Raw genomic sequence first — 21,616 nt, 5'->3', positions numbered from 1 at the left:
CGTTTTCCTTACCAAGCCTGCCTCCCATCCCGAAAGCTGTAAGCTCTTCTCTGAGTTCCCACCCCTCTCCTGTTGCCCCTCTTTTTTTTAAAGAATCCTCACCCGAGGCTATTTTTTCCATTGATGTTTTTAGAGAGTGGGAGGAAGGGGGAGAGAAACATCGATGTGAGACACATCAATTGGTTGCCTCCCAAACGCACCCCGACTGGAGGTGGGGATCAAACCTGCAACCCAGGCCCTTCGGTGTGCGGGCTGGTGCTCTAACCACTGTGCACACTGGCCAGGACACCCCTCTCTTTGTAGTTAATCCTCTCAAGTTAAGCTCTCAAATTAATAAGCCCCCTTGCTGGGCTATAATCACCTCCCTGAATTCCCATTTCCTCCTTGGGTCGCCCCCTCCCTATCCCCACTCTTATTCTGTGGTAGATACTCTTCACTGGTCTTCCTCCCCATCTCTAGACCAATCACAAGTGGAGCCCTCAGTCCCCCGCTGGGCACTGCCTCTGCCCAGCCTGCCCCACCTGGACTGCCTCTCCAAGTCTCTTCTGCTTCCTCAGCAACCGCAGCACATTTTTTCCCTGCAGGCGATTCCTGGGGCTGAAAACAAGCTTCTCCGGCCTCCCCCACTGGTTCCTGCAACGCCACCCACCCCCTCCAACCAGCCTCCACCCTGCCCGAGTGGTCTTGCCAAAGCTCTCTCCCCTCCCCACACAGTGTCTGCTCCACACAGACCTAACTGTGTGTGACTTCCGCCCCCTGCCACCCTCTCACACCTCCAGGCCTTTGCACATGCTCTTTCCGCTTCCAGGAACAAAGCCGCTCTCCCCGACCCTCCTGGGGTCTTACTGCTCCCTGCCCCCACTTCCAGCATCTCTCTGGTTGTCGGCTTGAGCACAGTGTTGGTGCCTTTGCTCTCACCATGCGGGAGGGTGAGGACTTGGGGATTCGTGGACGGGCCTTGGTGGGTGGATGCGCCGTCCCATCCAGCACAGACGCTGCAGTTGTTTCCTGCCCCGATCTGAACCTCCGGCCTTCTCTTTCAGACAGGGGTGCCCACAAGGTGGGGGTCTGTGTTCGTTTTTAAATTTTGTACATTTTTAAAAAGTATTTGCAGTTGCTGGTTTTGTGCAGAAAGGGCCCCAGGCCTTTGACTCTCCCAGCCTGGACCTTGCTGGTTGGGTCAGGGAGGGAGGCCACGGGGAGCCGGCCCTTGGCGTCTCCCTGAGCTTCCGCAGGAGGGACACGGAGAAGCCACACTGGACAGAGCTTGAACATACAACGCACCGATAGGAAAGGCTGCTTGCTAAAGACCAGGCAGCCCAACTGGGCCTTGTTTAGTCAAGCAGCCAAGAGCCCCCCAAGGTCAGGGGAGTGGGACACAGCTCAGCTCTTCCAGCTCCACCAGAAGCAGGCACAGGAGGAAGAGCCGTCTTTGCATTTCCAAAGGTTCCGAAAGCTGCGAGGAAACCCAGACCCAGCATTTGGGGCTCAGGATGGAAAAGAGAAAGCAGAGAAAGAAAGCGTGTGACTGGCTTAGTCACACCTGCAGTTCGCAGGGGCAGATGGAGGTGGATTGGAGCAAAACGAGGGCCTGGAGACAGAGCAGACCCCGGGCCTGGGGCAAAGGGGAGACAAAAGGGGGGGGCACTCCAGTCCTTGTGGGGACAGGGGGCATCTCACAGGGTTCTTGGACTTAGGACGGAATGAGTGACTCAGACAAGTGTGTCCCTGAACCAGAACAGAACGTGTGGCCCAGAGGCTGGGGAAACACAGGACCTGGGCCGAGAGTACATGCGGGGGGTCCAGAAGGAGGGGAGACCAGAAACTCGACTCAGAGGAACCTAGGACTCGGGGGAACAGGGTCCTAGAGGCAGGCATCCCTGCACTTTGAAAAGGACGGTGGTCCAGGGGCAGGGGAGACCCGGGGACATAAAAAGGGCCCAGAGAAAGGAGAGCTGGGACGTGGGCCAGAAGAGGGTCTTAGAGTGAGGGGAGACCAAGACCGAGGGCAAAGCAAGGAGCTGAGAGGCAGAATCCCTGCGCCCGCCCGGGACAGAGTGAACAGACCGGGGGCCAGAAGTGCTAGGGGGCAGAATGGGGAGCCCGAGGCAGGGAGACGCAGGGCCCGGGGAGGAATTGGGGTAGTGGGCCCAGATGTGAAGGTGACTCAGATCTCAGGCAAAAGGGAGGGACCACAGGGCAGTATTTCAACTTCTCTGGGGACCCAGTGGCTGGTGACAAAACCCAGGCCTGCCCCTTCCATCCCACCCTCACTCACCCGCCCGCCCCTTTCACAAGACACAAGGTGTGTGTGTTGTTTTTTTTTGCTTTTTTTTCATTTCTTTTTAATACAAACTTGGATCTTTGGGTGTGTCCTGCCAACAGAAAACAACAACAACAACAGAAGAGAAAACCCAAAAGAGTGAAAAATAAGAAAGAAAAAAAAAAAAAGCCCCCGCAAGAGGTTCTTTCCCCTCCCCCCCACCATGCGAATTTGCACACCACGGGACCACAGCAGGTTTACAGAATGCAATATACAATCCACGATTTATAATAAAACAGTATATACAATAAATAGGATATTGTTCATTTTTGTCAAACGACCTGTAGATAAATTTCTCAGTGCATACTTGCAGGGGCTCTGGACACCTCGAGGCCCCGCTTGCAACCTCTTGCACGCGCTCGCTCTCTCGCTCTCTCTCTCTCTTTTTTTTTTTTGTCTTTTTCTAAAACTGTGTTTTGTTTTTTAAGTTTTGTACATTTTTAAAAAGTATTTACAATTGCTGGTTTTGTGCAGAAAGGGCTCACCTTGGGCTTCTGCGTGGAGGAGATGGGCGGGGGCGGGGGGGGGGAGGTTGGAGGAGATGGGGCTGCAGGGGGGTGCAGGTGGGGTGGGGCGGGAGGCAGAGGGGCAAGCGCTCCTGCCAGAGGACGATGTGGACGCTGGGAGGGGTCTTGGCGTTGATTTTCTGAAAGCTGCAAAGAAACACAAGAGAAGAGACAGAAGTCAGCAGCAGGCAGACACTGAGCTCTGAGAACAGGGAGCCTAAGTGTGGGACCCCACCCAGTTCCTACCAGGATTCTGAGAGAAGCTAACCCCATTGTTCCTTCTCCAAACAGTTCCCCATGAAACTGGGCTGCTCCTGGCTTTCTCTGAGCTCAATTTCTCCATCTGTAAAATCATGTGTGGTCCAAGGCCATTGAGAGGTAAAGGATGTGCTGGGTGAGTGGTTGGAGTTCCAAAACTTGACCTCTAGCATGGTTGGCATGGCTCAGAGGTTGAGCATCAACTTATGAACCAGGAGGTCATGGTTCAATTCCCAGTCAGGGCACATGCCCGGGTTGCAGGCTCGATCCCCAATGTGGGGCGTCCTGCACGCCCCCAATCAATAATTCTCTCTCATCATTGATGTTTCTATCTCTCTCTCCCTCTCCCTCCTTCTCTGAAATGAATACAAATATATTAAAGAGAGAGAGAGAGAGAGAACTTGAACTCTAGAACCAGACACAGCTAAGTTCAAATGCTAGCACCACCACTGATAGCTCTATGACCTCGGGCAAGTTGGTGAATCTTCTGTGAGCCTCAGTTTACTCATCTGTAAAAAGGGGACAACAGAACTATTCCATAGGTTTGTTGGGAGGAGTTAGTGGTTCAAGGCAGGTTAAGCCTGGTACATAAATGCATAATAAATGACACTAATTACTAGTTGCTATTCTTTTCCTGGGGCCTGGGCCAGCTAGGCTCTCCAAGGCTGGGTTTCCTCATGCAACAATGAGTTTAGTAATTCCTCCAACCGAGGCTGTTCTGAGAAATGACACAATGGAGAAGATGGGGCCTTAGCACAGCACAGGTGTGAACTGCCGCTTTAATTTCTTCTAAATCGAACCCTCTTCCCAGCCCCCACCGATGCCATTCTGTTCCTTAGAGAGGTGAGGTGAGGAGGAAGTCTGTCTGAATAAAGGAATAAAGAAATTGCCCAACACAATACCATCTGCGTTTGGCTGCACCTCCTGCCTTCCTGAAGCTCAGGAACTCCCAAGTCCCCAGTCCCTACAACCACCAGACACTGGAGGGCTGGAGTACCCCCTTCCCTAGAAGGGCCCCAGGGTATTGACTCCCTACCCAGACCCCAGCTTTGCTGGGATGAGCAGGAAGGTGCCCAGAGGGGCAGGGATGGGCTCAGTCATTCGCAAGACCCCCAGTCATTAGCCTGACCCTTTCAGAGTTCTGTCCTCTCAGAGCCCTGAAATTCACATCTCCCACACTTGGTGAGTGACCGTCCCACCAGAATTCAGGGGCAGGTGAGGGTGTTAAAAACACCTTCTCCGGCTCCTCAGCAAGCCAGCCCACCATCCCCCACCCTGCAGGAACCGGCAGCCACAGAAAGCCTCTCCTCCCTTATCCTCTTCTTGGCTTCCCTTCCCAACAGGCCCCATTTAAATTCTGCTCAGCCTCGGCTGTTGTCTGCTGGGCAGTCAGCCCCGGGGAAGACTTCTGTCCTGAGGTTGGACTTGCCAGTACTCCCCCAAGGCCAGAGGACCCAGGTGGGTTCCCGGAAGGTGGTGGGAGCAGCACCCCATCGGGGTGCCTCAGCCCAGGTGGCAAACAGAGATGTGAGGGGGAGGGTGGGAGCTGCATCTTTGTTAAGCTGTCAGGTCTCCTGCGGGTGGGGGGGGGGGGGAGGAGGATGGAACATTAGCCGCAGGGGTAAGAGGTACGCCAGGTAGGGTGACAGCTATATTGCGACTGGGGGGATTGGTGGAAAAGCAACTCTTGGGGCAAGGGGTGGGGTGGGATGGATGCCAGTTCGCCACAGGTGGGGTGATAAACAGGAGCAGCTGCGGAGATAAGCAGGGTGTCCATTAGGCAGGACTGTTAGATGTGGGGGAAAGGTGCAGCTGAAGGGCTGGAGGCACCGATCTGCAGGACAGTTCTATGCAGTTTAAAAACAGCTGCTGAGCTCGGGAACCTCCTGTTGGGGTGATGGGTATAATGTGTTGGGGGGACAGGGAGGGGGACACTTAGAATGGGCTCCTCCAAACCACTTAGCAAGTGAATCCTACCAAACCCCAGCCTCTCCTGCTCCCCTGAAGGGCCCCAGGGCAGGCTGGGAGCCTCCTCACAAATCCCTGTCACCCCCACCCCCGCCAGCCCTTAGCCACTGCCAGTGACCCTCTCCAAGCCCGGTCTCCATGGTGATCTCAGCCCAGCAGGCAGCTCCTGCCAGAACCATTCCCATGGTGCCGGTGGCCAGGCAGCAGGGAGGCTTTCTCACCCTCTGCTAAGCCATCCTGTCTCACCTTCCTCCTCCCACCGCCCTCCCCAGCTTTCATGACTTGGCCGGAATCTGGGGGACGGTGGGGGATGGGGAGAGAATCGAATCCAGAGGCTCCTGAGCAGGGGAGGATGGAGAAGGCTGTGGCTATACAGAACCCTGACCTCACGAGGTTCAATTTTCCACAAAATGGAACCAAGGCGCACATGCCAGGTGGCCCAGGGCTGGGCACGGGAGACAAAGCAGCGAACAAAATTGCTAGCCCCTGCCCTTGAGGGGCTCACAGAGCAGAGAAGGAAGAAAGGCAGACCCCAAACCAGGAAATGACAACTCGGGGCGAGGAGGGCTGTGCCGAGGGAAGCCCTGGGGGGCCCAGCCTCGGCAGGAGGCACGGTGGCTCTTCTCCTCCCTGCGGAGCACAGTACACGCTGGGGTCAGGAGTGTGTGCTGACTGAACGACGGCGAAGATAGCGAAGACGGGTCTAAGTCTGATCAGCATGTCAAGGTCCAGCTCAGGTCGGCACACCTCCTGGATGCTGCCTCAGACCACCCTGTTACCATAGCTACCAGTGCACTTGTCATTCCCTTCCCTGCTCCTCCAGGGCAGAGACCTGTGTGGACCTCTGTATCCCCAACACCAGCCTGTGCCTAGCGCCCCAGGGCACCAGCCATTGTTCATGAGACTTCTTAACCTTTTAGTGCCTCCGTGATGAAGGACTACAGAGACTCTGCCTGTCAGTGGGGGCTGGCACTGGGGGGCACTGAGGGATAGCTGGGCAGGGACTCAAAGGACAAATCAGGTTGTCTGCAGAGAGCTGCTCTCCCCACTAAAGGAGCACACAATCCGCCCGGCCAGCGTGGCTCAGTGGTTGAGCATCGACCTCCGAACCAGGAGGTCACAGTTTGATTCCCGGTTAGGGCACATGCCCGGGTTGTGGGCTCGGTCCCCAGTGTGGGGCATGCAGGAGGCAGCCGGTCAACGATGCTCTCTCATCATTGATGTTTCCATCTCTCTCTCCCTCTCCCTTCCTCTCTGAAATAAATAAAAAAAAAAATTTTTTTTAAAAGGGAGCACACATTCCGTGTTCATTTAAGCAACCAGCAGACATATATTCACACCCACTAGCTGCAGGCCACAGCTAAGGTCTAACCCCCACCTTCTAGGCACTGCCCTTCAGAAGGGGGCCTCACATCAAACAAGGCAGCGGAGCGGAAGGCCAAGAGAGTACATGGAACTGAACTGACTTGCTGTGTGGCCTGGGAAAAGTCCTTTCCCTCTCTGGCCTTCGGTCGCTCTGTAAAATAAGGGGATTGGACAGGTGACGGGAGAGAGCTCCAGGCGCTGAGAAAGGGCTCCAGAGACAAGCGGCCAGAGGCAACCACAGCTGCCCAAAGGCTAATCCACCCCTTCGGATGCTTTCAGGCAAAGTCAGGCCAGCAAGCCCCTCAAATGTGGAGAGGACACTGACGCCCCTGGGGCACAGGTCACACCTGAGAGATTCCAGGAGGGTGGGGCTTCCCATTGGGATGGGCGGGCTGTGGGGAGGAGCTCCCCTCCCCACTCCAGGGAAGTTTTTAAAAAAATCATAGAGTCCAGTCCTGGCTAGTGTTCTCAATGGTTAGAGCAACATCCCATGCACAGAAGGGTCATGGGTTCAATTCCTGGTCAAAGGTACCTGGACTGCAGGTTTGATCGCTGGCCCCAGTTGAGGTGTATGTGGGAGGCAACCAATCAATGTGTCTCTCTCACATTGATGTTTTTCTTCCTCACTCACTCTCTCCCTCCCTCCCTCCCTCCTTCCCAGTCTCTCTAAATATCAATGGAAGAAATATCCTCAGGTGATGATCAACTAAACAGAAATAAATAAACCATCTGTGTCCACCAGAGAGGGGCTTCCTCAACTCCAGCCTTCCCCCTCGTTCCCTCCTTAGGGGTCTCCCACTTCCTCACTGCTGGGCATACAGGGATGCTATAGCGCCAAACAGGTTCACAACCCTGGCCGCCCACCGAGCTGTGTGGCCTGTGTCCCTCTCCCACCTCTCGGGAGTCTCACACTTCTTACAGGTGCTGGGGGGAGGCTTACCCTCACCCTCTCTCGTCTCCTGCTAGGTGCCTGTGTAAAGACAGGGGATACCAGTGGGTACGTGTTGGGATGCAGCTGAAGTGGATGGAGGCTACAGAAAGGGCAAGAAAGTGGAACTGTGCGATCCCCAAGGGCCCTTCCTGACTCTGCCATGTGGTGCCTCCTTGCCTGGGTGGCTGTGTGTCTTTGGGCAAGTCCCCCTCCCTCTCTCTCTTTCTGTAAACCAGGAGGGTTGTACTTGGAGATCCCCAAAAGCCCAGTTAGCCCTGCCCCACTGTTAGGAGCGTATCTGAGAACAAAAGCTGAGAGAAATCATCTTCTACCCATTCCCCAACACTTACCCTTTCCTCTCACAATTCTCCCTAGTCTACATACTGTTCTTTGACTCAAGGGGAAAAAAAACCCAAACCCTGACCCTGAAATGTCTCAGGCATGATGAGATACTGGGGAGGGAGATGGGAACAGTGCACTGACATGAGTAACTGGCCGAAAGAAGCTGATGGCGTGGGGAGGACATTCCCAGGAAGGGCTGTCATGGATGCATGAAGGTTTGGAGATTAATTGGGCCTGGGAAGGATCCTGGAACGCTTCTTGGAGGAGGTGATGTCTGAGTGAAAGATAGGAACTGACAGGTGGGAGATGGATGGTGGGTAGGAAAGGGCAGGCCAGGCCAGAGAACAGCCAGAGCAAAGGCACAGGGCACGCTGGGGAAAGCGCCCCGCCCCCCACTCCTGATTCCAGTCCAAAGCTGGAAAGGGAGCGTGAGTGAGGAGGAGGTCGGGGTCAGGTCAAAAAAGAAGCCTCGAATACCCGGAATACCAAGCTAGGAAGCTGGGCTTTATTTTGCAGGGAAGGAGGTTGCAGAGGGGAGGAGGCGCTCTGGCCTGTGTGGCTCAGTTGGTTGGAGAATCGTTCCACGCACCCAAATGTGGTGGGTTTGATCCCCTGTCGGCACGTGAGGGAGGAACTGACCATGTTTCTCTCCCCGCCCCCCACCTTCCTCTAAAATCAATAAAAAGAAAAAACAGTTTTTGAAGGTGTTAAGCAATGAAGTCATAGGAGCAAATATGTCTTAAATCAAATCATTCAGTAAATATTTGGGGGGCTCCAGACACCATGCACTGGCGAACAAAGCGCTCTGGTGTCAGCAATGGAGGGAATGGACTAGGCAGGGGGCACAGACGTCGGGGCAGGAGACCTGGAAGGTGCTGGGTGCTCTGCCCCAGGCGGCTGAGCTGGCGTTACAGCTTCTGAAGTCTCAAATGTGTTCAAGACCCGTTTTCTGCCTCCAGGAAGCCGGCACTGCCCACACCCTGCTCGTGGTTCCCAAGTGGTCCCTGGCATCCCTGGTGGGACTGTTTTCATCCCCTTCCCTGGAGAGTGATACCCACATGGAGGCTTTTCATAAACACCTATTTATAGGCTGCAAACTCCATGAGGGCAGGACACTGTCTTGTTCAGCGGTACCTTCAGCACTAGCTGCAATGCGTGGCCCAGAAAGGTGGCTGGCTCATGTGCGTGGAATACAGAATTAATCTACTTCCTTCTGCCCTCCAGCATAAACAGAGGGCACTACGGCAGCAGAAGTTATGGTGACAAAGGTGGCAAATCTGCCAGGGGAAAAACCACGACCTGTTACAAAGCCACAGGAAATCTTTCTCAGAGGATCTGCGCCGAGAGAGAGGACTGGTGTGGACGCGTGTGTGGGCAGGCCTTCCAGCTGACCTGGGTCCTGATATGCAGTTGGCTTCGGGTCCCTTGGGGCGGGGCCTGTGACTTACCTTGTCTCTCTGGCTCCCCAGGGAGAACTTAGTTGCTAAGGCAAAGACCTAGGTAGCATTTTATCTCCCACCAAAAGCCCCACATTCGCACGAGATAGATACCAGGTCCTTCCCAGGGGGGAATCCGGTTGAGCAGGTGAAGGAGGCCTGGCTGCAGAGTCCTGAGCAAGCAGGAGAAGGTCAGGGGTGTGTGACTCACACGGATTGGATCAGAGGCCCCAGCATGCAGGTGGTGAGGAGGATTTTATCCCCCCATTTACCAGCCACCGATTACGTGCTCACTGTGCCAGGGACTCGGCTAAGTGCTTCACGGGTAATCTCATTTAATTCTCATAAGAGATGCAGCAAGGTGACGTGACTCACCAGGTCACTTGGCTGGTTTGAGATGGAATCAGATTCTGCACACAGGCCTGTCTGTGCCCACAGGCATGCTCTTCCACCCCCCTTCCCTCTTCCCCCCGTTTCAGGGCTTTTTGCTCCCTTGGGTCCTTCTTCCAGGGCCACAGGGATGTGGGAGAGAAGGAGCGTGAGAGGGCATGTTCATGGAGAGATTAGATTTCCAGGAAATGAGGGCTCAGAACAAGAAGGCCTGGCCTGAAAATGGCTGCGGGAGAGGCGAGAGCTAGGATCGGAGGGAGGCCAGCCTCGGGGATTGGGAAGAGGAGCCCCGAAGAGGCAGGGCAGGGCTGGCTGACCCCTGACGTGAGGGCCTCTTCTTGCTCAGGGCCAGAGGCAAGATCAAGTGACCTCTTGAGGTTTCAAGACACGAAGAGACAAAGCCCAGAGCAGCCCGGGCCTGGCCCCGGTCCGGGCATGCCTGCTGACCCTGCTGGACGGTGGCCTTGGGAACTGCTTCCTGCTCTGGTCAGGCCCCAGCTGGTGTAACCTTGGAAGACCTGTGACATTTCTCTTGGACTCAGATCCAGGCCTGAGAGGGAGCAGGGAGGAGAGGGGGACTCGAGATTCCTGAACACCTTGGAGGGCCCTTCCTGCCCTCCCCCCGTCCCAGGGCATGGTAGGGCCCAACAAGGAGCCAGTCTGTCTGGCTTTGCTTTCCTAAGAGACTAGAGAAGAGGTCTGTAAGGGCCCAGGTGCCCGCGACCCCCACCCCTTTTATTCTGTCCCATTAGCTCAGCTCCCAGACCAGTCTGGTCCCACATTCTCTACTCTGGCTCCTCTGAGCTCTCCTCTTTTAGTTCCCATTGGGATGTGACCTGCCCTGGCCCACAGTTCCCTCTGCCTGGACTGCCCCTCCCCCATTCTCCAGTGTCCAAATCTTGCCTACTCTTCAAGGTCGAGCTGAAATGCAGCTTCTTCTGCAGAACCTCAACATCCATTTAAAATGTCAGGCCCAGGAACAGTTGCAGGGAACATCCGACCAATCTGTCATTTTGTGGGTGGGGAGTCAGGGGTGTGGGGCGGAGGGGGAGCAGTGTGGCGGGGGGATATGGGGTGGGGGTGATGCCAGAACTGGGTTCAAATGCTGGCTCCATCACTTACTAACTATGGGTCCTCTGGGCAAAGTTCATCGCTGCACCTTTTTTCCTCAACTCCCTGACTGAGGGTGGGGACTCGCCCCCCAGGCAGCTGAGAAAGGCCAGTAAAGTCGTGCTGCACCAAGAGCCCAGCACAAAATGTGTCCCTTTTCTCACCAAAGGGGCAGAGGGATGACTTCTGACCTCAACACCCACCTTCCTGGAGCACAAGCTTTGCTGCTCCCTGCCTCTTGGCACCTGCCACTTTCCACCCGGTGTTTTCTTTGTGTACTTGTTTTAGCTTCCCGGGGTGGACGCCGACTCTGAGAACAGAGGTCATGGCTGCTTTGTCTCCCCATGTCTGGCACTGGCATGGGCATGGAGGGACTCAAGATGTGGCTCAGCTGAAGGACTGCTTCTCCGTGCCCGACACCGAGTACTGTCTGTTGGCGAACGAGCCTGTCACTGTCCTCTCTGCTTACGTCCTGTTGACAGGGACACTCCCTCTGCTAACTCTTCCTCCTCACCGTTCCATCCCCTGGATCCCCAAACCTTCGTCCCCACAGTGATTTTCGTCAGTGCCTGGCCCTGGAAGGCTGTCTCAGGAGAGGGAACTGGGGTGCCATCTCAGATAAAGGGAGGCAGCTCTACCATGGCCTTGGTCAGAGCCGTCTGCAGTGCCTGCCTGGGCTCCCTCCTTCACCATCTGCCCTGCTCCACCGAGACCCTTGGCACGTCCCAGCTGAGGGCTCACCTCAGTGGCTCCCTATTTGTCTTGGAAGACAGTTCAAACTCCTTCCGATGCCCCGCGTGATGCTGGCTTTGCCTGCCGCCCCCCCTCACTCAGCGATACTGTCTTCAAAGCTGAGCTCCTTCCTGCCTCAGGGCTTTACCACTGCTGTCCCCTCTGCCCAGAATGCTCTTCCCACTCCATCCTTGAAGCATCAGCTTTGGGATCTGGTCAGCATTTCTCATGGCCTCCTAGCTTTTCTTCTCTTTGCAGTCCTTCCTACGGTGATATTTCCCAAATACTTTGCGCCATTCTGTTTACTGTCTTTCCCTCTAAACTGGAAGCCCCCACCCCCACCCCAGGACCAAGATCTCATTCGTGGTATTCACTGCGGTGTCCCCATGCCTGGCACGTAGTGCGTGCTGGACAGATGTCTTTGGAAGAACTGAATGCATTGGTTTGAGGACAGTGCTGTCAACTCCTAGCTCCGAGCAGGGAGCAGGGCCAGCATGTGGGGCTGGATGGTGTCCCAGTTCCTCCTGTGTTCAGGCCTCGCTGGTGGCTCCATTATGTATCTCACTGAGCTGTGACCTGCCCAAACACCCAGCCCCCACACCTATTTATTTTCCCACCCAGAGCCTGGGAGGAATGGTTTTCGGATTATTTCACATTTCTGATTATCCATGAGACATCTCCCCTCCAGTGAGAAGGATCAAGAGTTTGACATTTTAAACCCTAAGCAGCTTCCCCCTGCCCTGCTTCAGATCTGTGGCTCTACTGCTTGCAGTAAGACGCACGGGGAATGGAAGGCCATTTTAATCTCGGCCTGGCTTCATTAGGAGGAAAAATAAGCTGCCCTCCCCTGCAAATACGTTTGATCCATTGTCTATGCCATGCAGAGTTGCAAGGGCCTAAGAGAGTATCAAAGTAAATTTCCTTGAACAGATGGGGAAACCGAGGCTGGAGTGGGGTGGGGTGGGGGTGGGGGCGGGGTGGGGATAAAAGCTTGGTCAGGGCATATAGCAAGTTGATGGCCAATTGGGGAATGGTCCTTCTCTAGGCCTCCTGCCTCCCACATGCTGCCCTTTGCCACCTTCAGGCACCAAGGGAGCTGAGGTCAGGCAGGGAGGGTGTAATAAGTTTCCACTGACATGACTTCAGGACCCTGAGTCACCCTGGCCTTGAATGGCCTCCCCAGATCAGGGACGGGGCTTTCCAGGAGCCCTGCTATTCTTTCTCAAGGAAGAGCCGCTCCCAGGAGGCCGCAGTGGCAGCAGAGGTGAAGAGAGAGGGGCTCAGACAGGGCCCCAGCCCACTCCACCGCCACCACACCTGAGCCAGTCCTGTGACAGGTCTGTTGTTCAAAAGTGGGATCTGATGGGCTAGTTGTGCCTGTATTTCTGGAGCAGGCTGTTCATCAAGAAAATGATTTCTCCAACCTTCTCCCCTTTGATTTTCCTTTCCTAAAACATAAAATCTCGAGAGCATAAAACTGTGACTCTAACTACGGAGGTCACAGTGCCTGATAAAGACATCTGAATATCTATCAACATTTAACTGAACTCTTGGAAAAGCATTTGGCTTCAGGAAAGGGCCTGACTTTTTCTAGGCAGGAAACATCCTGCCCGAGGATGACCCACTGACACAGGCTCAGCAGGATCCCAGCACCCCCTCCTCCCCTCTGGATCCCCACCCCACATGCCTGACCACAGAGAGCCTACCTCAGGCCAAAGACTTTGAAAAACAGCCTTTGGGGGGACCATGTGTGACCAGAAAAGGATACTCCAGGCCCTTCTATGAAGCCCGTAGAGAGTGCATGACCCGACATCCTGGCTGCACCTTTAACCTGGCCCTTGCTAGACTGCGCCTGAGACTAAGTAAAGCTTGTAGGTAAACGAAGGAGCAGGTCAGGTCGGTACCTTGGATGGGCCCTGGCACACAATTACACAATCCCCTTCACAGAGCAATTCAAATGCCCTCCCTTACGTGAGGTCAAGTGGTGACTGTTTCCTGGGACTCAAATGTGCCTGTCAAGGCCCTAGCATGAATGAAGGAAATATCTTGATGAACCAAACTAGATGAGACTGTCCAGTGTACGGTTCTCCTGCCATTTCAATAACATCCAAGTCCCATGCTGGGTTCTGCGCCCAAGCAACCCATTTCCATAAGACTGTTCCCCAAATCTATCCCTGGACTCCTTACTGAATCCCAACTCCTTGTTTTCAGGCCCCCAATCTTGTCCTTAAAGTCTTCCTGCTCATCACTATACCTTTTCTCCTCGGCCAACCTCTAACGTCCCCATCTCCGCCCCCAACCCCCAGGCCTCTTCCCACTGCACCCACATCCCCAGACTCACCCAGGAACAAAACCTCGAGGTCCAGTCGGCACTTCAGTTGGCACTACAGGGAGGTGACGGTGAATGTGTCCTCAGGGTGAGGTTCCGCCATGGGCCCCAGGAAGCCGCTCTTGGGGCCCCCACCCAGGCCGGGATGCGCCTGTGGCATAAAGCCTGGATACCTATAGGTGGTATCCTGCAGGGGCAACAGTGAGTCCCTTGGCACAGGGGACAGGGTCAAGTCACTAAGGAGCGGGCAGCCATAGCCAGCAGCGGCTACAGCAGGGCCACGGGGTGGACCAGGTGGCCGGCCCATCTCCAGGGGCTCCTTGTCGGCCTTGGGTGTGGCTGGTGGGCTAGCCAGGTGTGGGGCACTGAGGCACGCAGCCTCCGTCCTGCCCAGGAAGTCAGCTAGCAGCCCTGTGCCCACCTTGCCTTCATAGGGTGGGCTGCGTGCAGCTGAGCCTGGCGGGTACCAATATGCTGTGCCCTTGCAGCTGGGGGAGTCGTAGTGGGGTTGGCCCAGTGGCAGGTCCCGGCAGCTCAGGTGGGCCTGGGCTGCAGCCGCATGGCCTAGGCTGGCCCCCTGGAGCCCATGCTTGAGGGGCTCACAGGCAGCCAGCTTTGTGGGTGGCGGCCGCAGCTCTTCCTTGAAGCCCAGTGTTGGTGAGCAGGTGGGTGAGTACGCCTTCTGCAGGCCAGCATCAAACACCGTGGGCGGGTGGGCCAGTGGTGGGAAATGCTTGCCATCCAGCTCGGGGGCACCCAGGCTGGGCGAGTCGCAGTGGAAGCCTTGGCCAAAGGTGCCATCAGATGGCGTGGACGGGTTCATGGAGTAAGGTCCCATGAAGTCACAGGGGTCTCGCTCACCCACACCAAAGGCCCTTGACTGCGAGGGCAGTGGTGACATGCTGCTGTCCCCACTGTAGTAGTCCAGGCCGAGGTCGGGGCTGTCCTGGAACAGCGGGTTGACCGGCTGTGGCTTGGGGATGAACTTGGCTTTGGCTGCTGCGCCGCCCCGCTCCTTCTTTGCCGAGCAGGCCCCACCGCCCCGTCCGCCCCGTGGCTGCCGGGGCCCTGTGCTCCGTTTGGACGGGTAGCCTGAGGCAGTGGCTGAGGCGGATGATGGGAAGCCCAGATGTGAGGCCTCGAACAGGTCGACCTTCTTCCGCCGTCCGCGGCCTGGCTTGGAGCTGCTCTGGAAGAGGACGCTCTGGTTCCAGTTGTAGCCGGGGGCAGATGAGGCCTCGTTCCAGTCCATCATGAGTTTCTCCAGGCTGGACAGGCTGGACTGGCCCTCACTGCTCGAGGCCTCGCTGTTGGCACGCCTAAAGCCGCCTCCGACCGGCTGATTGAACTGGGTGCTGTCGGAGGACGACTCGGAGAAGGTCTCGGACATGGCTGTCTGCTGCTTCACCTTCTGTGGCGTGTAGTTGGAGATGTCCAGGATCACGTTGGGCTCGCTGACATGGCAGTCGAAACCGGGATTGTAGAGCTGACTGAAGGCCTCCGAGGCCCAGTCCAGGCCTCCATAGCCCTGCCGGAAAGGCCACTGAGAAGCCCCCACAAACTGCCGACAGTTCTCGGGTGAGGGCTGGAAGGAGGAGGAGGAGGAGGAGGCAGCAGAGGCTGTGGTGCCCTTGGGCACCATGTAGCCGCCAGGCGAGACGGTGCTGGCCCGGCTGTCACAGCGCAGGGGTGTGGGGGCTGAACCGGAGAAGGCAGCCCCCTCAGAGCTGTTGAAGAAGGCGGCCTTGCTTGGTGGCAGGCAGGGGCCACCGGTAGGCGGTGGGGCATAGCCAGCGCTGTGGGCACTGCTGGGCGAGGCGGGCAGGCTGTTGCCGCTGCCATAGGCAAAGCTGCAGTCCTTGCTGTTAGCACAGTCTTGGCCCGTAAAGGGCTTTGCTGGGGCGAATACACTCTGTCCAGCCCCATAGCCACCGTACTGGGGGGTGTAGGTGTTGGCAGGCGGGTGGGTGGTGGGTGAGCGGGCCACAGCTGAAGGCGGAGGAGCCAGCTTCGGAAAGGTCTCCGCTGCCCGGCAATCTGAAGTGGCTGGGGTTATCCCGTAGCTCCCTGCCCGGCCTGGTGGGAAGGTCTGGCGAGCAGGCAGGACAGGCTGAAAGGAGGGGTCCGCTCCAGGCCCGCTGCTGCCCACCGCCACTGGGCTGGCCTTGGCTCCCCGGCTGGGGAATGTGGCCAGGCCCCGCTGGGCAGGCAGGGCGCTGGTTGGGGGCCCCGCATAGGTGCCCGATGTCTTCCGGGACTCGGGGCCAGGGCGTGAGGCTGAAAGGGCAAAGTCCAAGAGGTCGGAGGAGTCATCCGAATCGAGCAGGGAGCGAAAATAGCCAGTGAAGAGGTTCTGGCGCTCCTGGCTGAGCTCATTCTGGCCCGCAGGCGTGCCCGTGCTGTAGTAGCTGCCACGGCCTGAGGTCCCACTCTCTAGCCCAGTGGAGGCAAAGGCCCGGGCCTCAGTCCCCTGGAACCCACAGTTCCGGCCAGCTTGCCCACCTGGGTGCCCATGGTGAAGGGCCCAGCCACCACCCTTGTCCCCGGCCCATTCGGCGCCTGCCTCCCCAAAGCCGGGGCCACTGGGCACCTGCTCTGGGAACAGAGTCCCATTCTTCCGGGACCGCCTCTTACGTTTGGGCTTCCCCGTGAGGGCATCCACCTCCCCACGGCCCCGTTTGCGGGGATGGCCCAACTCGGTGAGGCCGGGGCCCCCCACCCCGGCAGCTGCCACTGCCACCACCTTCTTCTTCTTGCCGATGCCCTCAAAGAAGTCACTGAAGGAGCATCGGGCTGCCTTGGCCGCGTGGCTCCCACCCCGGCCACCGAAACCACCTGCTTTGCCACCACGCCGCCGGAAGCCCTGCACGCGGTGCAGGAAGTGGGAGATGCTCTGGGTGTCGGGTGCCTGATGCACCGACTCGGGCTCACTGGGTGTCCAGCAGCGGGGCGGTGAGCAGCGCCCGGCACACTGGCTCTGGCGGTTCAGGAAGGCCAGCTTGGCCAGGACGTCCGAGTACTCGGCCTTGCTGTCGTTGGCGTCGGCGGCGTAGGACGGCTGGGGAGATGCCAGCTTCTGCTTCCGCCGCCGCCGTTTCTTCACCTCCGGCATGGCCATGGTGGCTGCTGCCACAGTGGCGGCCTCAGCCGCCACCACGGCTGGCTCCTTGGGCTTGCCGGGACCCAGCAGTAGGTTCTTAGGAGGGCGGCCACGCTTACGTTTGAGGATGATGGGCATCTCGCCGGGGGGGAAGACCACCACCACGTTCCGGCCGTTGTTCTTCATCTTCAGCAGCGGGGTGGGCTCGGCCGACACACGCAGGCCCAGCTCTTTGCCCTCCACGCTCAGGCTGCTGCTCAGGGAGGACACCTTGTACGTGGTCTTGTTCCGCCGTCCCAGCGACACGGGGATCTTGGCCATCTTCACCACCATGCGGCGTACGCCCCGGCACTTGCTTTTGCGGGCAGGAATCATTGGGTTCTGGGAAGAGTCCGGCTCCAGCTCTGGGCCTGGGCCCGGCAGGGCAGGAGGTGGCGGAGGCGGTGGTGGTGGAGGCTCCACCAGGGCGGCCGCCATCCCTGTGGGCATAGGCAGGGGCAGCAGGCGGCCCTCAGGTCCGGCGTCTGCCTTGCGCCCCCGACCAGCTTTCCGCCGGCGACACAGAATCTTTGGCCTATCAGTGCGCCGCAAGGCGTACTTGGGGAGTCCCTCAGCCCCAGGGGGACCATGGGGTGAGCATAAGTCCAGGTGCAAGGGCTCGGCCAGTGGGCAGGGCCCTAGGGGCTGCTGGGGCTCCAGACGACGGCCGGGGACGTCAAGCAATTTGGGCAGGGGGTCAAGTCCCTGAGGGTCAAGCAGCTGTGACTCCAGGGAGTCAGGCAGGGTGTCCAGGGCCTGCAGAGACAGGCTTGGCAGCCCCAGAGGATCAGCGAGAGGTTGCAAGGGCGGCAGCTCCAACGCTTCCCCAAGCGGTTCTAGTGCCTGTGGGTCCAGGAAGCGGGGCTGGGGGTCCAGGAGCTGAGGCTCTGGCTCAGGCGATGGCGGCTCAAGGGCCTGGGCCTCCAGCAGCTGGGCCTCGGGGCAAGTAAGGGAGGCCAGCTCATTAAGGATGTCGGCATCAGCGAGTTCTGAGTAATCAGGGCCGTCTGGCTCAGGCTCCGGGGGCAGGCCAGTGGCCGCGGCCGTGGCTCCGGGACTATGGCCTTGACTGGGCTGAGGACTGTCTCTCGGCTCAGGCTCAGGCTCATAGAGGGGGTGGCTGGGCCGCTCAGACTTGGCGTGGGGGGTAGGCCGCTCCTCGGGGCTGCGGATGCTGTTGGCCAGACTGGGGGAGGAGAAGAAGCTGTACTGAAGGTCACCAGGGGGTGGGGCGGGCGGGCGGCTAAGCCGGAGCCCACCGCAGTCCAGGTGCACACCGCTGTGCTGCAGGTCCTGGGAGAGCCGGGTCAGGTCCTTCATGATGTCAATCAGCTGCACCACTGGACGCAGGTTCACCCGCCCGTTGTCCCAGTGACGTTGGGAGCTGCTGCCGTCTCCAGCAGGTGTGGGGCAGTGGGCCTGTGAGACTGGACGGGCTGCCCGAGGGGGCAGCAGGTTGTCCCCCTTGGCAAGGACTGGTGGGCGCCGGGTGCTAGGGTCCCGGCGGGGGGGTGGGTGTGGGTTCTCGGAGAAGGTGTGGGCGAAGGCCTTGTCAGGTGGGCTGGCGGGAGGCCGGGTGGGAAGCAAGGGGCGGGGGGTAGGGGGGCCGCTGGGGTAGTACTTGGGCTCCCGGAGGTAGTCAGGAGAGCTGCACACGGCACTGGAAGTCACCACCAGGCCCTGGGGCTTCACACGCATCCTGACCTTGTCCTCCGAGGGCCACCAGGCGGGGCCGGGGCTGACATGAGGGTGCGAGAAGCCGGGACCAGGACCTACCGGGCAGGACAGGCAGGGGGTCCCTCACTGAATACTCCAGTCCTATCAGCTCCCATATCCCCAGCGAACCTCTGCATCCTCTCTTAAGTCCCCCCCCCAAGTCAATCTGCTTGTTGACCCCCAGCTTTTCCCAAACCACCACATGCACCATGAACCCCTCACAAGCCCCAGTTCCTCTTAGTAACAGCTCACCCCCTTCTAGATCCGGGCTATGTGCTCAGGATACCTGCCTCTGATAGGGAAGAAGAGCAGGGCAGGGCAACCACTCCATATCCAACTGAAGAAGAGGCCAGGCCCCTGCCAGAGGGCCAGGAAGTCCTATCAAGCGCAAGGCCTCCCTCCTTCTTGTCCCCATTCCCAGGGTTCCAGGGGAACCCCAGCCACTCACCCTCGGCTCTGCCGCCTGGGCTGTCACACTGGAGATATCTGTGGGCAACAAGACAGGCAATAGGAGATCTGAATGGTCTGGTGGCCACAGCCCAATCACTGCCCACCTGCCCACCGGCCCGGTCTCCTCCACATACCCCCCCACAGCTCCCTCCAGTGCACACACCCGGCTGACCTGGGAGAGAGAGGGCCCCCGTGCTTGGGGGCTCTGCTAGTTGCTGGCTGTCAGCTGGGGGTGCCGTGGAACAACTTCGGCCTGAGCCCAGGCCTCAGGGTGTGGACAGCGCCTGGAAAGGACCATCGCAGCTCAGGTTTAGTGAGCACCTACTGCATGCCAGGCACTGGGCTGAAAGCTGTCCAAGCATCATTTCATTTAATTCTTCATACCAGTCCTGTGAGGTAGGGGCTATTAATAACCCCATTTTGCAGATGAAGAAATGGAGGCTCAGAGATGAAGTAACATCATTCACTCATATTATTTATGGAGTGCCTACTTTGCACAAGGACCGGGTAGACAAAACATCAGATAATCAAAATGACTTAATTATTACTGGGATAAAAGCTGCAAAGAGAAAGTGAAAAGTGCCTGAGGTCAGAGGTTTAGCAATCACACCAGGGAGTCAACAACAATAGAAGCTCATACTTCAGGGACTTTTCTCTGTTGCCAAACACTGGCCTAAGCAGTTCATATGGATTATCTCATCTAACTTCCTACAAACCTAAAATCAATATGATTATCATCCCCACTTTTACAGATGAGGAAACCACCCACTGTGAGGTTTTAAGCACCACGAGGGCAAGGATTTCTGTCCTGTTCACTTCTGTGTGTATCTCCCAACACCCTGCTCAGCACACGGCCCAAAGTGTGCTTCAGAAAATATTGACTGGATGCATGAAGTACAAAGAGCCCTCACGGGCTCTCTCTCATTCCTCCCCAGACCCAAGTGTGACCCAAGAAGGAGGATGAGGGAAGGAAGACAAGGATGTGGAAAGAGACATTTTCTGACCCCCCCCCCCCCCCCCGCCCCAGCTAAACACTCTCAGAGCCCTCTCTATTTCACCTTCATAGTATTTATCACGACTGCAATCAATTACTTGTATAACTGGCTGTGCAGTGTGTCCCCCTGGAGTGTGGGCTCTTTACGGGCAGGGACTGCATCTGTCTTGTTTATTACCGCTGTATCCCAACCCTAGGGCCTGGGCTATGGATGCTACATAAATATTTACCAACTGACTCCCTGAGCGGGTTTGGGCAGAGCTGGGATTTAGATCCAGGCATGTCCGACTTTCAAGGGAGCCTGAGGACTCGGGGCCTTGGCTGATCCCCAAGAGATGGGATCTTGGGGAGCAAGGAGCTGAAAGGGCCCTGACTACCACGAGGGTCTTAAAGACCCTGACAGTGCCTAGTGTTTGGCTCTGACCTAATCCCCAGGGTCCATCCCCCACAGACACCTGCAGACTCTCACTGGCGGCCACACTGCCCTGGGCTGTGCCCCACAGGAAGACTGCAGACCCGACTCAGGGACAGGATGGTACACATAAGGACACTCCTCCACTCCCTCTTGGTGGACATCGATTTGCAATCTACCAAGCACCTCAACGCATACGACTCACTGAATCCTTACAGCAACCCAGGATTCATGGTTTATCTTCCCCTCCTTACAGAGGCAACAGGCTCAGAGCGATTGTGTAACTTGCCTGAAGTAACATAGCTGCTAAGTGGCAGGATTCCTAATTCTGCCCTAAGTCCAAAGCCTCCTTCTCCTCCCAGCTCCTGCGACTCTCCTTCAGCCACCCCTGAAAATGCTCCTTCTAGAGCTGTGATCTAATTTAAGGCTGGGAGGAACCTTAAAACCATCGAACCCACTGGCTTCCAAACCCTGGGCCTGGGGGAGCTGCGGAACATTCCAGATGCCCAGGCCCTAGTCCAGGGGAGTCTGACTCACAGATCTGAAGGGACATCTGGGAATCTGTATTTTTACTGATTTTTATTTATTTAATTAATTTTTTTTTGGGGGGGGGGCGGGGGAGGTGGTTAATCCTTAACAGAGGATATTTTTCCATTGATTTTTAGGGAGTGTGGAAGAGAGAGAAGACAGAGAGAAAGATCGATGTGAGAGAAACACATCAATTGGTTGCCTTCTGCATGAGCCCTGACCAGGGCCTGGCCCAGGGAGGAGCCAGCAACCAAGGTACATGCCCTTGACCAGACTCGAACCCGGGACCCTTCGGGCCAGAGGCCGACGCTCTGTCCACTGGGCCTTCAATCCAGGCTGCGAAGAAAGCCTTCCAAACTGGCTAGGGCTTTTATTTGTTCAGAGAGAGGAAGGGAGAGGGAGTTGGACATAGAAAATCACTGAGAAGGAAACATCAATGAGAAAGAAACATCGATCAGCTGCCTCCTGCACACCCCTGCTGGGGATAGAGCCTGCACCCGGTCAGGGCCCTGACTGGGAATCGAACTGGCAACCTCTTGGTGCATGGGTCGGCGCTCAATCACTGAGCCGCAGCGGCCGGGCTGGGAATCCGTATTTTTAAACAGCTCCCCCCTCAGTGGGTACAATGTTTTAGTGCCACCTCGAGCCCCTCCCATTTTACAGATGAGGAAACTGAGATCGAAGAGG

General features: G+C 57.3%; 1 protein-coding gene across 2 annotated transcripts in view; it reads right to left on the bottom strand.

Annotated features, from left to right (window-relative positions):
• Positions 1 to 2,347: 2,347 nt before the first annotated feature.
• The window catches only part of AHDC1 (AT-hook DNA binding motif containing 1), a 66,083-nt gene continuing 46,814 nt past the window's right edge, over positions 2,348 to 21,616 (bottom strand). The window contains exons 4-6 of one of the 2 annotated variants that reach the window (XR_013995758.1): positions 19,168 to 19,279; positions 18,994 to 19,031; positions 2,348 to 2,976 (exon numbers count right to left, since the gene is read on the bottom strand). Coding sequence is in view for 1 of the 2 variants with exons in the window: in XM_081087550.1 (XP_080943676.1) it covers positions 13,746 to 18,527 (4,782 nt within the window). In the remaining variant the exon portion in view is untranslated. Of the gene's footprint in view, positions 2,977 to 13,702; positions 18,543 to 18,993; positions 19,032 to 19,167; positions 19,280 to 21,616 lie in introns of those variants that run through there. The other variant, XM_081087550.1, reaches the window with a different exon arrangement.

This window comes from Myotis nattereri (assembly GCF_964212035.1).
Source record: "Myotis nattereri genome assembly, chromosome: 3".
NCBI lineage: Eukaryota > Metazoa > Chordata > Mammalia > Chiroptera > Vespertilionidae > Myotis > Myotis nattereri.
Note: the sequence above shows the minus strand (reverse complement) of the source record. Positions and strands in the feature narration are given on the sequence as shown.